Source organism: Vespula vulgaris, chromosome 6 (genome assembly GCF_905475345.1).
Source record: "Vespula vulgaris chromosome 6, iyVesVulg1.1, whole genome shotgun sequence".
Taxonomy (NCBI): Eukaryota; Metazoa; Arthropoda; class Insecta; order Hymenoptera; family Vespidae; genus Vespula; species Vespula vulgaris.
The window spans coordinates 921751-936758 of NC_066591.1; the positions used below are offsets into that span (position 1 = coordinate 921751).

At 25.2% G+C, this 15008-nt stretch overlaps 5 protein-coding genes across 12 annotated transcripts; 2 read left to right on the forward strand and 3 right to left on the reverse strand.

Moving 5' to 3' along the window:
• The first annotated feature begins 335 nt into the window (after positions 1 to 335).
• On the forward strand, positions 336 to 1853 carry LOC127064622 (vacuolar protein sorting-associated protein 26C). Its single transcript, XM_050995949.1, has 6 exons — positions 336 to 496; positions 564 to 707; positions 796 to 1194; positions 1268 to 1364; positions 1448 to 1573; positions 1673 to 1853. Exons 1-6 carry the CDS (start codon positions 440 to 442, stop codon positions 1753 to 1755), a joined length of 906 nt encoding a protein of 301 aa, XP_050851906.1. The 5' UTR covers positions 336 to 439; the 3' UTR covers positions 1756 to 1853.
• Positions 1854 to 2023: 170 nt separating this feature from the next.
• Positions 2024 to 4596, reverse strand: LOC127064615 (protein mono-ADP-ribosyltransferase PARP16). Of its 3 annotated transcripts, none has more exons than XM_050995935.1 (6): positions 4473 to 4596; positions 3252 to 3585; positions 2998 to 3153; positions 2704 to 2913; positions 2343 to 2629; positions 2024 to 2258 (listed from the first exon to the last, which is right to left on the reverse strand). In XM_050995935.1, the coding sequence occupies exons 2-6, from the start codon at positions 3570 to 3572 to the stop codon at positions 2099 to 2101; spliced, it is 1134 nt and encodes a 377-aa protein (XP_050851892.1). In that variant the 5' UTR covers positions 3573 to 3585; positions 4473 to 4596; the 3' UTR covers positions 2024 to 2098. The 3 variants fall into 3 exon arrangements, with proteins under 3 accessions (XP_050851892.1, XP_050851891.1, XP_050851893.1); XM_050995934.1 differs by having other exon boundaries at positions 4371 to 4578; XM_050995936.1 differs by lacking the exon at positions 4473 to 4596 and having other exon boundaries at positions 3234 to 3377.
• A 132-nt stretch (positions 4597 to 4728) lies between these two features.
• On the reverse strand, positions 4729 to 6668 carry LOC127064612 (protein-serine O-palmitoleoyltransferase porcupine). Its single transcript, XM_050995930.1, has 6 exons — positions 6446 to 6668; positions 6183 to 6375; positions 5840 to 6056; positions 5651 to 5757; positions 5335 to 5537; positions 4729 to 5260 (listed from the first exon to the last, which is right to left on the reverse strand). The coding sequence occupies exons 1-6, from the start codon at positions 6666 to 6668 to the stop codon at positions 4821 to 4823; spliced, it is 1383 nt and encodes a 460-aa protein (XP_050851887.1). The 3' UTR covers positions 4729 to 4820.
• Positions 6669 to 6877: 209 nt separating this feature from the next.
• On the forward strand, positions 6878 to 9955 carry LOC127064609 (uncharacterized). Of its 6 annotated transcripts, none has more exons than XM_050995924.1 (8): positions 6878 to 6987; positions 7347 to 7389; positions 7465 to 7569; positions 7647 to 7721; positions 7783 to 8264; positions 8346 to 8553; positions 8621 to 8847; positions 8931 to 9955. In XM_050995924.1, the coding sequence occupies exons 3-8, from the start codon at positions 7567 to 7569 to the stop codon at positions 9910 to 9912; spliced, it is 1977 nt and encodes a 658-aa protein (XP_050851881.1). In that variant the 5' UTR covers positions 6878 to 6987; positions 7347 to 7389; positions 7465 to 7566; the 3' UTR covers positions 9913 to 9955. The 6 variants fall into 6 exon arrangements, with proteins under 6 accessions (XP_050851881.1, XP_050851880.1, XP_050851878.1 ...); XM_050995923.1 differs by lacking the exon at positions 6878 to 6987 and having other exon boundaries at positions 7082 to 7389; positions 7783 to 7901; positions 7986 to 8264; XM_050995921.1 differs by lacking the exon at positions 6878 to 6987 and having other exon boundaries at positions 7082 to 7389.
• A 726-nt stretch (positions 9956 to 10681) lies between these two features.
• LOC127064607 (mitochondrial proton/calcium exchanger protein) lies at positions 10682 to 14654 on the reverse strand. Its single transcript, XM_050995910.1, has 7 exons — positions 14487 to 14654; positions 13582 to 14045; positions 13180 to 13350; positions 12736 to 13050; positions 12167 to 12652; positions 11651 to 12091; positions 10682 to 11545 (listed from the first exon to the last, which is right to left on the reverse strand). The coding sequence occupies exons 1-7, from the start codon at positions 14542 to 14544 to the stop codon at positions 11156 to 11158; spliced, it is 2325 nt and encodes a 774-aa protein (XP_050851867.1). The 5' UTR covers positions 14545 to 14654; the 3' UTR covers positions 10682 to 11155.
• Between the last annotated feature and the right edge of the window lie 354 nt (positions 14655 to 15008).

Below are 15008 nucleotides of genomic sequence, written 5' to 3' on the forward strand. Positions count from 1 at the left end.
GAAAAATTCATTTTTTGATTGGTATTCCAATTTTACGAGGGAATATTTAAAAATCAAACTTGTTTTAACCTGAATTCCCATACATTTTTATTTATGTATTCGTGATAAAAGACTTTTATATCATCTTCAATTTATACAAAATCGTTCGTAAAATATTGCATTTTTTTTCTTAATTAAAAAAATAATAAAATCGACAATTTTTCGTCTAAATTTTTTTAATAGTTCACACTGTATATTATTATATATGTATCTTGTTTATAAATTATTTAATTATGTTAATGAGAAGTAATACTTAAAAAAAAATATTAAAAAATGAAACGTAAACAATTATGCAGTGTACGTCCCAATATGTCATCTATATCTAGTTGATTGTCAATCATGCGAACGTCGTAGTACTATATATTTTGATATATATAAAAGAAAAATATAATTGTTTAACATGTCTATTAACATAGACATTAAGTTAAAACGTGCCAGTAAAATATATCATGAAGGGGTTTGTCTTATTTATTATTTCGGAATATATGATAATAACAGATAGTAAAATTGAGGTTATGTTTTAGGAAGTTGTCACTGGCCTTATATTATTACAAACAAATTCCGATTTAAAGCACGATGGTATATTCCTTACAATGGAAGGTTCAGTTAATTTACAATTAAGTTCAAAAAATGTTGGTATCTTTGAAGCTTTTTATAATTCTGTAAAGGTTAGTCGATGCTTGTTTCATTCTTCTGCGACTCTTAATTTTATATTAACCTAATATCATAATTGACAATAGAACAATTAATTTACAGCCTATTCAGTTAGTACAATATACTTTAGATGTTGCTCCTGCTGGCAAAATACCAAGCAGTAGAATACCATTTGAAATACCTTTCGAATTACCATTAAAACCACGAGGAAAGAAACCATTGTATGAAACTTATCATGGAGTTTTTGTGAATATACAATATTTGATACGTTGCGATATAAAGAGGAACTTTCTTGCAAAGGATGTAAGCAAGTCATTAGAATTTATTGTGGAAGACAAATACACTATTAAGGTCGATAAGGAACATAGTAAAATTGTATTCTTTAAGATAACACCGGAGTCTTTACAAAATACAAGAGATAAAGTTAATGTTCCAAGATTTTGCATTTCAGGAAGATTAGATTCATTGTATTGTAAAATTTCGGAACCTCTTAAAGGCGAGGTAAAAGTTAATCGAAATTTATTATTATTTCTTCTAATTTAACTTTTGTAAAACTATATTTTATGTATTTAAGGTAGTAATAGAACATTGTGAAGCTGTTATAAAATCAATTGAATTGCAATTGGTAAGAGTAGAAACATGTGGCTGTGCAGAGGGATATTCGAGAGATGGTAAATCAATCAAAATCATATCACATATGAATATCAGTAAGTAAACTTTATGGAATTATTCATAAATATAATATATTTTACAGCAACAGAAATACAAAATATACAAATAGGAGAAGGAAATGTATGTACGAATTTACCCATACCTATTTATATGATATTCCCAAGATTATTTACTTGTCCTACTTTAAGCACAAGTAACTTCAAAGTTGGTAAGAAACTTTTTATCATAAAAAAGTTTGAAAGAAATGAAAGTCTTTTTTAACATTAATGTAATTGAATTTTTAATATTGCATTTTATTTGATTTCAGAATTTGAAGTAAATCTTATTATTATATTTGAAGACGATTATTTAGTTACTGAAAATTTTCCTATAATACTTTCCAGATACTAACTATTATTGATATATAAAAATATAAACTGTAGTAGCACATAAATGCAATTACTATATGATTTGGCAATAAAAATATTTGTCTTAAGTTAGTTAAATAATGTATTAATTTTACATTATGTACACACAATATTATTTTTTTTATATATCAAATATTTTTATATATTAGTTCATATAATATAAATTATAAGTAATAATTGTTGATAGAAATCTTTTCTATATAAAAAGTGTAAATTAAAAGGTATTTTTTTATGCCCAAATAACACCAGAGTTATTTATAAGTAACAACGTGTATTTATGCAGATTATATCAGATTGTTAAATTTTATTAAAGTTTTTCTCTTGCTTTAGTCAAGTCCAGTTTTTTGGACAAACAATCTATAATACTTCTCTACTTGCTTATTATGTGTCAATCCAACTGAAGCTAATAATATGACATATCCAAGCATGAAAGTTAATAATTTATGCTGTCTAAACCAGTCCAATAATCCAGAGCTTTCATTATTCCTAAAATATAAGAAACATAATAAATTAAAATCTATTAATTTTCATGATACAAAATATTTATAAAAATTATTAAATAAATATTACCTCGTTGGATGAACTTCTTGACTATAAACAAGAAGATAACGAATCCTTACTAAATCACTGTTGGTAACTAAATAATATTTATCCGGAACTGATTCAGATAATGTATTTTGTATTTTAATTGCTGAATTATGTTTTTTTATAGTAGGGTGATTAATAAATTCACAAAGAGCTACACAACTCAATTCACTACCAAGAACACTGCCTCCCCATCCATAGCCTATTGGACTATATGGTAAACTTACTCCTAATTCACTTGAAAGATATATTCCTTTTCCAAAGAGCGAGTTCTGAAGCAAAATTATATAATAAAAAATAAAAGTTCCATGAAAATATGGTGTAATATAACTGCTATTAATTTTACCTTACACATGTTCTGTTGTAAACCATAGTGTATAATAGAATGAAAATTTTCTAAACGACTACCATGATATGCATATAATGTAGAATAACCTTGCCCATTATATTTCCACTTTTCTTCTGCAGTTGATTGTTTTGCACTTGCTATTTGAAATATTAAATTTGGTGCAGCAACTAGCATTTCTGAAGGTACTTTCCTTAATACAGAATCATACTGTAACAAGAAACTTTATCAGTATTATTATATATGCAATTTTTAAATATTACATCGGTTTTTATAATACATATTGATACTTACATTTTCTTTACTTATACTTTTAATATAAGGATCTCTCAATCTTATTAACACCCAATGTAATAAGTCTATAGCTGGTCCATAATTAGCATATACATTTGGCTCATGAAGTTCTCTAAATATTACTGCCAATGGAGGTATCAGTTCTACAGTTTTTCTCTAAAATTAACGTATTTAATTAAGAATATCATCAACATATAAATTTATGGATCTACATTAATGTCAGAATACATAAAAACCATTTTTAGATATTATACCAAAGCTTCTATATCCTTGCATTCATTTTTTATATACATAGGTGGAAATGGTCGTAAACAAGTATCATAACGATATGTATTGCATGCTGATATAAAGAGAGACCACTTTAAATCTGCAGCTTTTGGATCCTTTTCTAATAAATGCTTAAGAAGTACAATTTTCTTTTCTACGTCATCTTGATAAGGTGTAGTATCCATTTTTGTACTACGTAATATACTCAAGTTGGCATCAACCAACTTTTTCTCTTCATTAATATTAATTTTATTGTCACATTTTGATTTCATTGCGTTAATTTGATGACTTTTTTCCATGCATTCCATCGTTAATGATAAACTATTGAACATATGTATATTTGATATTAATTTTTTTTTATTAACACATTTCTAATAAGAATATTTGTTATGTTATTCTCTTTAATAAATCACAAAAAATATGTAGTACATTTAAATTATATTTTCACTAAGGATTTTATAAGATTATTATCGTTATTTATTTATTTATTTTTATATTTCGATAAAACATTTATTTCAAATTAGACAATATTTCAACTCACTTAAATAATGTTTACATAAAATGTCAAAGTCCAACTGATATAACTTTGATTTCAATGTTACTAGAAATGTTGTCATACATTAATGAAAAATTAACAAAATAGTTAAAGAAGAGCATAACAAAATTACTTAAATCATAAAAAATTAAAATATATAATTTACATGTAAATTTAATTAATGCATTTATTGAATTTGTTTTTTTTTTTCATTGTGGACAATTTTTTATAATCTAGTAAAATTGTTTTGACCTCGACGAGATTTACTAGAAAAATAAGTTTTTTTATCAATAAGATAATGATTATTTTTGTTTATTAAAATTAAATAATTTGTATGAAAATTTGTCAATTTATTAATCATTAATAAATACATCTTCTAACGATGTATCAGAGTAAATAAAACATAACCTTTATTCTCATAGTTTTATGTAAACATATACGTAGTCATATTTCTTTAAAAAACACTTCGATAAAATAATAATCATAAAAATATAATATTTTCCCAAGAAGAATACTGAATAATATAATGACAAAATTATTATAATTCATAAATATATTTAAATATCCTTACTATTAGAAGCTTGGTATCCTGTGGCCTTTAATTTCCAACATTTCAACACATACACAATTGTTATCAGTACAAATACTTAACTTGTTGAAAAAAGGTACTTACACTTATGTTACAAGAAATTTATATAAAATATTGAACATTTTCCTAATAAGTTTTGAGATTTGTGACGTACGCTACTTTATTTCTCTTTGTTTCGATATTCGTTTGTCACATATCGCGTTTTCATTTATATATATAAGTGTGTATGTGTGTGTATATACATATATAAATATATATATTTATTTATTTATTTATTTATTAATATATATTGAACACATGTAAATTTCGATATTCGTTTATAAAAACAAAGTATAAAAAATATTTTTCTAAAAATTTTATTAGAGATCTTATAAAAAATTGTTGTGTACAAAATGTTTTAAAGATGTGAGAATATATAAGATATATCAGTATTTATCGTATTAAAAAATATATACAATATGTAGCCAATGCTACCCAGTGGCTAGCAAATCCAAGTTGAGACCATTTTTCAATAGTATGAATATAACTATATCCTGTTTCTTGTAACTCTGAAGTATCAAACATAAGACCCAAATAAGCTAAATGAAAAATTGTTAATACTGTAAACATTATATTTGTCACAATAACCCAACAATTATATGAGTTATGTAAGTGAGTACACTTATTTTGGGTACATTCTTTTGACCCAATACATGCATCAAAAATATTAGCAAGCATCATTCTAAGTTGATGCTCTACATATGTATATAAACCAAGACTCAATAATACTGCTCCCAATTGAAAATTTAATCCATGTAGAAGAGAACTCGTTAAATACGTAATAGTTACAGCTCCAAATTTTCCTAAATACTTGAGACTTGGACGGAATATATCTAAAAAAAAAAAAGAAAAAAAATGAATAAATTAAATGTTATTAAAATAATAAATGTAATTTTTTTTAACATACATTTTTTTAACCAAAAATGCATTGGTATATTCCAATATACGACAACTTGAACGAGTGAACGTGGTAGTTCAATTTCTAATGGTTTAACAATGGATATTAATGAAAATGGATATCCTCCTAAGAATAATATAGCTGATGCCATATATGAGATAAAATAATGGGATGTTCTGAAAGCTAATGCATCTCTATAAGCTATTAGCCACCTAAAATATAATAAACTTTTATTAAAATATATTTTTTACTATATATTTTTTGTAATTCATGTATTATGAGACATGACAACAAACAAAAAAATATTTTGTATTTTGATACCAACTTCCATGAATTGTCTGGAAGTATCCATTGTATCCAACAGTTTGACATACTTAGAAAAAGGAATGAACCAAAAGTATATCCAATTACAATCAATAACCACCATTTTCCCTACAATATAACAATCATTTTAAAGCACAAAATAATGTAGATAAAATTAATGAATCGATTAATAGAATATTAATAACTATACTTGCTGACTTGGCCGGCGTAAAGCCAAATAATCTTTCAATGGAACCCATGGGCCAAAGAATGAAGTAGCTGCACAAAACATATATCCCATATAACTGTAAAAATCTGGTATGTTGTTAGATTCAATGCTATCTGCAGCAACACTAATAGTTTTCATTGCCATTGTCATAATTATACTTCGTACTTTATGCCAGATTATAGGTTTCATATAAAATTCACTGTAAAATCATAATTCAAATGATAAATATCCAGTGATATAAATGAACATAAATTATACCCACGAATTTAATTAAAAATAATTTTAATCTAATCTTAATAGTAAATAAAATAAAAGTAATATATACCAATGTGCAATTATAAAAAGTGATGGCAAAAAGACTCCTATGTCTTTGTAATACTTCTTTGGTATATATAAGGTAATATAAGAAAGTATAACAAATAGTACTAATAAAAATAAACATTCTTGCGCATAATGTTGAATAATACATATTCCGATAACCAGCGAAAATCCATGAAATAATCTATCAGAAATAGATTCTGCAACAATAAATAATATCATGAAACTATATGCGTGTAACAATATATACAAAATAAACGAAATCCTTACGCATTTGAGATATAAATCGAAAAATAAACATTGCAAGAAACAGAGGCAACATATAAAATCCTGTATCATACAGCGTAGGTGCAAGACAATATTGATAGAGTTCTGAAAGTGTTTCTCCTTCTGCATCTTCGTATTCGTAATCATATTCTTGACCATGATGATAACCAAGTCCAATGAAGTCATTTTCATCATCATAAAATACTGTGGTATCTACATCATCCATCACAGCTATTTATTTTCCAAAAACTTAATGACATACTTACAACTTAATGCGACATCCTATTTTTTAACCTGAATGTACCCTAGATAATTATAAGGGAAAATAAGGAGACAATAATAAACTATTACGTAACTAATAATAAACAAAAAATGCTAATTGTGTGTAAATGTTTTAGACGAACTCAATGAGTACAAACCTTGTATACAAATAAACATACCGATTAACGAATATTTATTTAGTTTAATATATTGATCGAGTAAATTACTTTTTGTTTGATTGCGTTTCGCATGTTAATATACTGATATAATAATTAATAATCAAGGTAATATTGTTTAAATAGTAAATTGTACGATATTTCGAAAAATATACTGTAAGATGCACAATTCCATCTTAACTATGATGGCCGAAAATACCATCATTTATGGTTTTTTTTATATCATGTACAGGTATAACCTATATTAGGAGATAAAAAACTTTTATTTTTTTTTTGCAATTAATAAAAATTTTCAGTATTCAGTGGATAATTGGATAATGTTTTATATATTTAAGCAATTTTTCATATTTAATATTTATTGTGAAAATTTAATATATTTTTATGATTCATAAAAACATTAATATTTAATGTGAAATATTTTTAATTGCTAATATTTAATAATTATCAAAAAATACGAACATGTTAAGTGAATACAACGATATTGAAGAAGATGAAGAAGTCATATTTGAGGTATCTAATAAGAAGAGAAATGATTTTTTGTATTTACATTTAAATATTATAATCACTTTGTTTCATTATTTTTAGGGTAATGATTTGTATGAACATTTATCTGCATTGGGATATGTAGATTTTGAAACTGCAACAGTTTCTAAACCTTTACTAACATCACAAAAGAAATCTATCTATATGGTATTTCATTTTAATATTATGTATTTTAATTTGTTTTTGTATTTTCAGTATAAATTAAGTATATATATTTTTTTTAGAATACTGACATTATCAATGATATAGGTAGAAATATTTATAGATATATATTAGATTTAAAATCATGGATAACACAGGTATGTTTATTTATTGACATATAAAAATCAATATAAGTTCCATAAAATTATTTCATAACAGGATTGCAGTTTATCCAAAGAACAATTGCACACTATTTTAAGTGCCAAAACACTTTTAGACGATCATGCATATACAATTAATAGTTATACACAAAAGTATTTTCCTTCTACACCATGGAAGTATGTTTTTACTTTCTATCATAAGTATGCTTACATATATATTATATCATTATGTGAACAGAAATTTTTATTTATTGATTACAGGAAAATGTTAAGGAATTTACTTGTTAATGGTACAATAATAGCTTCTTCTGCGTACTTAATATTCTGTAAACACAAAAAAGCTTTAAATATTATAATAACATTTTGTATATTATATTTCACTGGTTATAGAAACTACAAAAATTTACAGGCACATAAAGAATTAAAACAATTAGTATTATTACAAAATGAATTTTATGATTTATGTAATAAAGGATTAAAAATTTTGAGACATGGTTACAAGGTAAAAATTAATTCTAGGAAAGTAGAGCAACCATTTCAGTAAGTATATTTAATAAATAATATTTTTTAATTTAATTATATATATTTAAGTCAGAATAATATTCATTTTTATCTGATTAGTGATCTCATGGGAGAAAGATTAATATACCTACAACCAATAATGGAAAATTTAATTAAATGTATGGAAGATCTTTGTCAAATTTACCATCATATTATTTGTATTATGACAGCACAATTTCCTAAACATGTTTTTAATCAATTTGTAATAACAACATTTGAAGATAATGCGTTTAAAATACATGGAGAAATTAACTATGAAGCATTGAAGGTGATTATAAAAAGGCTCTAAATTCTATTTTTTTTGTACTAATTATACATTTTATACTTTTTGGCAGCAATTATATTATACTTATGCTCTTATGCAATCGGAACTATTATATCTACTGGCTATTGCATATGATACTAAAACGTGGTCTTTAACTTGTGATAAAATTTCCAAGGCAAACCTGATTTATATTACTTATAAATTGAATAAACAATTGATAAAATATAAGAATAAATTATCTCTGTGTATCAATTCTTATTATAATTGTAAAGTGGAACCAGTTCAATATAATTTTAAGTAAGTTATTGTTTGAATTAAATTTTAATGTTGAATCTAGTATCAAATTTAATATCATACTAATAAATTATTTTTATTTCTAGGGGTCCAGTTGCATCAAAATGGCAAGACGTTTATTTACATTTGAATTTAACATCTAATAAGATTCAACAGGCATATGAACGTATAATATCAATGATTAATGATATTGATACGTGTACTGATGATACTTCAACCAATAATGAGATGATAGAAAAAATGACGCAAAAAATGGATGAAATGTATAAGCAAATAGATACGGCTAGAAATTTCGCTGAATTTAGTAGTTTATTAATAACAAAAATAAAGTATAAAAATTCCAAAATGAGTTATACAAAACAAGATACTAAAATACAAAATGTAAATGAAAACTTGCCGGTAATAATTGATACAGAACCAGAAATACTTGATGAGGTGTTTGAAGAATATATTAAAGAAGAATATTTGAAACCTTTGTATGAAGAAGATGAAGAGATCTTATTACAAGAATATAAATTGGACAAATTGTTGGCAAAGAATTTTATGAGTGAATTAAAGGAAGCTTTGATTGATAAGCATAGAACTATGTCAGAAAGAGAATCTAAAGCACTTCAACGTATGTACAGAAACGTAATAAATAGTGCAAATGATTTGGGGAGTAATAACTTAAGATCTTCAATACCTATACCACCTCCAATGCCTTCTTTGGCCAGTAATTCCATTTCGTTACGTAATAATGATTCCATTAATTACGATCACAATAACATTTTTCCCATAGAATCGTCAAATACATCGAATACCGAAATATTTCATACACAAACGTCAAGTGTAAATAATATCGTAAAAAATTTTAAATATGATAAAGATGCCAACAATGAATCAATAATTGAAGATAACAAAGATAGTACTGTCTTTAGATCATTGTCATTGAAACAGTTTCAAAATCCTGTTATACAATTTGGATTAAATATGCCTCCTCAATTGTTATCTATGAATGAAGAAATGTTTATAGGTAGTGGAGAAAATTCTGAAAGTGATATTGAACCAGAGGATGATTCAATTGCATAATATTCTGTATTCATTTATAAAAATAAATAATAACAAGTTTGAATAGTTGTTTTTTACATGCTGTGATGATGTTTAATTGATAATGAAATATTGCCACCAATGACATAATTATAATTAATTATTCAATTAGAACAGAATTAATTGTTCAATAAAAAATTATATAAATTTTATTTCGATAAGGTAGTATCTTTTAATTGCATATAAGAATATGCAATTATTTTTTTTAAAAGAAAGTCGATTAGAAATATTTTTTACAAAGCCTAATTTTTAAAATATCATTTTTCCATGTAACTCTTTTCTTTAACAATTTTGTAATTTTGTTGATAATTTCAGAATTGTTTCTTTCTTTCTTTTTATTATTATTATTTTTTTATGATATTGCCATGTTTAACATACTTTCGTATGGAGTAACATATTTAATTGTTTGTATGCTATTCTTTAGTATATTTTTTTAGGTAAGAAAAATATGTGTACTGTATTTTTATATATAACATTTTTTATATAACAATAGTACATATATTTTATAAGCATATGTGTTCCGTTTCATTTTACAAGTCGTGAAATAATTCATGTATATCATTTGTTCAAGATATTATTTCACATAGATATATATAATTAATCAGAGGCAGCTAATGTTGATATAGCAAAAAAATCTTGGATCATGTGGTGTAAGTTTAGTTTAATGCAAGGTGACAAATATTTAGCATTCATTATTCAGATAAATGGAATGATTCTTTTTTGCGCAAGTATGTGATATAATAAAATGATATTATTTTTAGACATGAAATTTTATATATCCAATATTAACATGTGTGTCACTTGTGACCAGCACAGATGTGTCCACCATTTACAGAACGAAGAATTACAACAGATGCTGTTAAATGCATCACAGTCTTAATGAAAAGACTTTAGCTTTTTCATTCATAAATAAAAATTATTTCAAAGATAATCTATCTTGTATTAACTTATTACTGGAGCTATGTGCATATAATATACAAATGTATACAATATAGTATTTAGATGTAAGCATCTTTATGTACTATGTACAGACCATTTTCACAAGTTTTTTATATTTTAGGCTTTCCCTAAATAATCAATTTTTGCAAAAAATTATAATATGAAAACACCAGAATAAACTGGGTTTCTTAGAAATAATTATTTCTATATTGTACGTTCTTCTGAGCAAAGTAGAAAAATTACTTTGAAAATAAAATATATTAATTTATGTTTCATTGTGCGATGATCATAGTTGCTTAGAACCTTCTGTTTGTTTTGTTGTGGGAGGAATACTTGGTGTTAATGATGGATTTGTGACATTGGATTTGGAATTACTTTTTAAAATTTCTGTTGGTTTTTCTGTATTACTTTCATCAATGGATGAAATTTTAAATTTTTTTTTAGGCTCGTAAATATCATCTTTCAATTCTTCTTTTGCCAAGTTTTCTTCTTTTGTAGTTGGTTTCATTGAAACTGATGAAACAGGCAGTTCTTGCGTTGCTGCATTTTCTTTTTGTAAAATTTTCTTAATTTGCTCGTCTGCTTCTAAAATTTCTTCCTTGTCCATCATGTCAATTAGTTCATCCAATTGTTTTTTATTTAATTTTACATCTTCCTTTCCTATAAGTTCTACAACCTACAAAAAGAATAACATTGAAATATTTTTCTTATATATTCCTAACACATAAGAAACATAATATTCTCATTATAATATATCATTAAATTTTTAATTGTATTATACCTTCAATACATCTTCGATTTTAATAGCACCGTCTCTATCATCATCAATTTTCCCTAGTATTTCTGCTATTATTTTTAATCTGTGTTCATCTGGTACATTTTGTATATTTTTTATAGCTGCAATTAGTTCATCTATTTTCACCAGTTGTTCGACAGCTTTACTATTGTTTTTTTCTTCTGAATTTAAAGCTTGTATTTTCTCTTTAACTTGTTTCTCTGATTGTTCTAGTTCCAATAAAACTGCATCCATCTTTTGAATCATCTTATTAACTTTATTGAATAATCTGTTGGCTCCTTTGGATATTTTTATATTTTCAATGTCTACTTCACCCTTTGCTTGTGCTTTAATTTGATATAATTCTTGAACATCTTCTTGATACTCTGCCATCTCTTCCTTAAGCTCTTTCAATTCTTCTTTTTCTACAGACATTTTCTTTTTATCCTAAAATACAATAAGTTTTTTATTATATATATAAAATAATAAAAAATAAAATTTATTGTTATTTAAAATATGTACCTTGTCTAGTGTATCAAGAGCTTGCTCAATAACTTTTACATCAGTTGTTGTAATTTCATCTTTTTTAGAATCGTCCGTAAAAGCAATGGTTGGTTCTGCTTTTTTCTTTTCTGTTTCTTTTTGCTCTTGTCTTTCTTCTTCAATTTTACGTTCTTCCATTTTGATAATTTCAATATTTGCTCTATGATCCAATTTCCCTTCTTTTTCTCCAATAGCACATTTAGTACGTGCAACCACAGTTTCAGGCAATGCTGATATAGTTGCTTTTAATTTATCTGACATAGGAATGGTGTCAGGTACCATAAGTGCTCGAGATAAAAGCAATAACGACGGTGGAACTTTTTTAATTAAACTCAAATCTAACCACTGTAATAGCTGTTCCTTTAACTTAGCATCTGGCAATCCGTATGCTCGCATTGCACGTGCTCTACAGGCTTGTTGTAATTCACTCCTTGTTAAACTATCTATACCTTCTTTTTGAATTAACTATTTATTAAACAAACAAAAAAATTAATATTTTATTTATAACAATTTTAATTAAAATCAAAAAGAATTAACAAGAAATTTACTTTATCATCAGCAGCAAGACTTCTCAACCGCATTCTAAGCAGAAAACGTAAAAAGTTTGTAGTACCAAGTGTTTGTACATCCAATACTCTACATAAAGCAATCAATTGCGGTCGAGATAAGGAATCTAAAGTGATTTCATCCTCAAAATGTTTACTGAATTTCATAATTTCATCCTTAGTTGCCACAGCACTGGTCGTACGAACTTTATAAAAAAATTCAGCAAACTCTTTGGCTCTTTCTGATTTATGATCTGATGATTGTAATGACATATCATCCAATGTTTTTTGTAAAAATTTCGCCATTTCAATTTTAACCTAAAATAAACACTTATTTAAATTAATTAATTAATAAAGTAATTATCATATCATTAAAGAACAATTAGTAACATAATTAATAAATAGATTTTACATATTTAAGCGGATCATGTAAATAAAATCCTTTACCTTCAAAGCTTGTTTTAATTTATCTTCTTTTTCAGTGGCAGTTTGAAAAGTAGATGGCAATAACCCAGGAAATAATTTAATTGCAACAGGAAGTAAAAATTCCATAAATGGTACAATGATGAATACAGAGAAAGGTATTAGTCTAAACATATCTCCTGTTGTTTTAATAAGCTAATAATAATTAAATAATATAAAATTAATACATAAATAATTAACGAATACTAAATGTATAAGAAGTTCAGTAATATTAGATGATTTGACAAATTTATTTTTAAACTGGGATATCAAAACAGTATTTGGCAAACTTCCAGTATACTTCTTATACATTTAATTTATTTATATTATTAAACATGATACAATAGATAATCTTTAATTGTAATTAAAACAATTTCAGATACATACCAATCTGTGTTCTCTTCTACTTAATTCTTTACCCTGCAAGATTCTACAGATCAACTTTACAGAAATTTTCATATCTAATCCTAGTAATCGAAAACCATGATAATAATGCATTATTTCTGCCTTAACTTTTTGCAATATTGTAGATTTTTTCTCTACTATAGCTTTTTCAGCTGATGAAATAATAGTTTGAGGTTTGTGTTCAGTTAACTTTTCCTTTTGTTCTTTTTGTTCTTTAATACTTTTCACTGTTTCTTCAATTTTAGAAGATGGTTCTTGACCATGCAAAATTATAGATCCAGAAAATGATCTAGTTTGTAAATACATCATATTTTTTGGATGAGCATCCAGTAAGGTAGACTCTATTAAAATTTGATTGTATGTTGGTCTCTTTACATCTATATAAATGACACTTGGGATACAATTTGTATGATTATTACTGTACCATGATTTTAGATACCAATGCTCTGAAAAGAGAAAATAAAAAATTTTGCTTTATAAATTATCTCTTAATTGTCATCATATATAAGAATATAACATTATAATTTATATATACGTTTTATAAAAGACAATTAGATGCTAATAAACATTTTATATAAATATATAGTTTCATGTATAAAGAATAGAATGACGTATAAAAACATAACCTATAATACATACATTAACATAAAATAAAAAGATAAGTAATTATTACGAAGATAAGACGATATTAAAAAAAAAAAAATCTACATTGTATATCATGTATATTGTATTTATTCACTGTTATATAAATGCTATAGATTATTTGTTCGAATAAACTACCACATACGCACAAATACATGCATATATATATATATACACACACAAGTTGTTTTTATAAACTATTTGTTTAATTCGTGATAGAAGTAAAAAATTATGAAAATACATACGCCTAATAATTCTTCCATGTGAATTCATCAAAGTTTTCGTATATATTAAAGGATTCATCTCGAACTATTTTTGTAGTATTTTCTCGATATTTCTCGGAGCTGTGACTTTCTGCAACCATGCAACTACTAACAACCATTACAAATTTTCTATTCTGAATGTAATGAAACAGATCAAAAGGTTCATTTCCATCGAAATTTGTTAATCTTTAAACTTCATTCGAAGAAGCCTGATTTACAATAGTCACGATAATTATTAAGCACGATATGAGTAACCAATCATAGCACATCTGCGTCGAATGCCATAAAAATTACCCTTTTTCAATGCATCCAATGAAAAGAATTAAAAAATTTTAATTTTTCTGATAGAGAAGAGACTTTATCTCAAATTACTTACTACCAATTTTTGTATTTTCTTTGGTCATTACCAAGGAATTGAAAAATATACGACTTCCATAAAATTTTATGCAAAATTATTCAAATATCGTAAGTGATTAATATTGCCTTAATTTTTTATATATTTCT